The sequence below is a fragment of the Gastrolobium bilobum genome, unplaced genomic scaffold (assembly GCF_033153095.1).
Source record: "Gastrolobium bilobum isolate Gb01-03AN ecotype WA unplaced genomic scaffold, APGP_CSIRO_Gbil_v1 utg7958, whole genome shotgun sequence".
Taxonomy (NCBI): Eukaryota; Viridiplantae; Streptophyta; class Magnoliopsida; order Fabales; family Fabaceae; genus Gastrolobium; species Gastrolobium bilobum.
In genome coordinates this window covers 3,064-4,834 of record NW_026900051.1, presented here as the reverse complement: position 1 = coordinate 4,834, position 1,771 = coordinate 3,064, and the positions used below count along the sequence as shown (strand labels likewise).

Genomic DNA, 1,771 nt, shown 5'->3' with positions numbered 1-1,771 from the left:
CTTTATTACTTGTTGACACGTGCACTTGCGTAATGTGTGATTGATAAAGGGGTACACAATTGCACAACAAGTTTTTGACGTCGTTGCTGGGGAAAACTTATAAAGTTAGGTTCTTTGTGAAGTGATACTTGATCCCTTTTCTTTCTGTTTTTAGGTTTTGCAGGTAGTACATGAACAGTCCCCCTCACTAAACAGAAGTATACTTTGATCCAAAAATTGAAGGAACACTTCAAGCTAGGAAGAGGCAGCAGTGACAGAGCATTGCTACAGCATTACCTCACATGGAAGCAAGAAAAGCAGGTTCTGGTGTTAATGGACTAGGTCCAAACCAGGATGAAATTTCAATCAGGGCATATGGAATGCTTTCACTTAACAATCTTCATTCTGCCATTGTGCAACCTGATGTTGCAGCAAGCAGTTTTGAATTTAGACCAGTGAAGTTTGACATGCTGCAAACTATTGGCCAGTTCAATGGGTTGTCAAGTGAAGACCCGCATCTACATTTGAAGAACTTCATGGACATGGCAGACAGCTTTAAGATGCAAGGAGATACATCTAATGCACTGAAACTGAAGTTGTTTCCTTATTCTCTCTCCAATGGAGCTAAGATATGGCTTAACACTCTACCACCTAATTCAATCAGAAGATGGGAGGACCTTGCTGAAAATTTTTTGATCAGATTCTTTCCTCCCACCAAGGCAGCTCAATTGAGGAATGATATAGCAATGTTCCAGCAATTTGATGGAGAATCACTATATGAAAGCTGGGACAGATTCAAGGAATTGCTATGTAGATGCCCCAATCATGGCATACCTGAATGGATCCAGATGGAAACTTTCTACTATGGGTTGAGTGGAAAAACTAGAGATATAGTAGATGCATCATTTGGAGGAGCTCTCTTGGACAAGACTTACACTGAAGCATATGATATCCTAGAGAGGATGGCATATAACAATTACCACCGGCCAGCAGAGAGGTCAATTGCACTGAATGAAGCTGCAGGATTGCTGGAGCTCGATGCTATATCTTCATTAGCAGCACATATATCCTCTCTGAATAAGTCAATAGAGACTCTCAATCTTACTGCTGATGCTAGAGCACAACAAGCACATTCAATTTATAATGCTGTAACATGTGTTTTCTGTAAAGACCCACATGTTTATGATGATTGTCCCCAAAATCCTGAATCTCTTTGTTTTGTAGGAAATTATAACATGAATGATCCATATTCAAACACCTACAACCCAGATTGGTGGAATCATCCAAATTTTTCCTATTTTGAAGGGCAACAGCAAGGGTCAGCGTATGCTACAGCACTGCAAGATCACAGACCACCATTCCAGCAGCAGCAACAGCAACACCATTCCAGCAGCAGCAACAGCAACAACATTACCAGCAGCCAGAACAGCAAGCTGACAACTTTGATGCGATGGAGAGTATGCTAAAGGACTTTATGGCAAGAAGTGATGCTTTTATCCAAGACCAAACTGCATCAATCAAGAACTTGGAGACTCAAATGGGTCAGTTGGTGGAAGCTGTGAAAGATATATCATATGAAACACTGCCCAACAATATTGAAGATCCAAGAAGCATTGGATATGAGCAAATCAAAGTTGTAGCATTAAAGATTGAGAAGGCAGTAGATAGACCAGAGGCCGTAGAGAACTACCACAATCTGAAGGAGGAAGCTGAAATTCAGAAGGAAGGAGGCAAGCTTGTTGTGGAAGATGAATTAAAAGAACAACATGTTGCACCTGAAGTTGCTATCACA

General features: G+C 40.9%; 1 protein-coding gene across 1 annotated transcript; it reads left to right on the top strand.

The window, feature by feature from the left end:
- Positions 1-281: 281 nt before the first annotated feature.
- On the top strand, positions 282-1,445 carry LOC133295012 (uncharacterized). Its single transcript, XM_061493789.1, has one exon. It carries the CDS (start codon positions 282-284, stop codon positions 1,443-1,445), a length of 1,164 nt encoding a protein of 387 aa, XP_061349773.1.
- Positions 1,446-1,771: the final 326 nt, after the last annotated feature.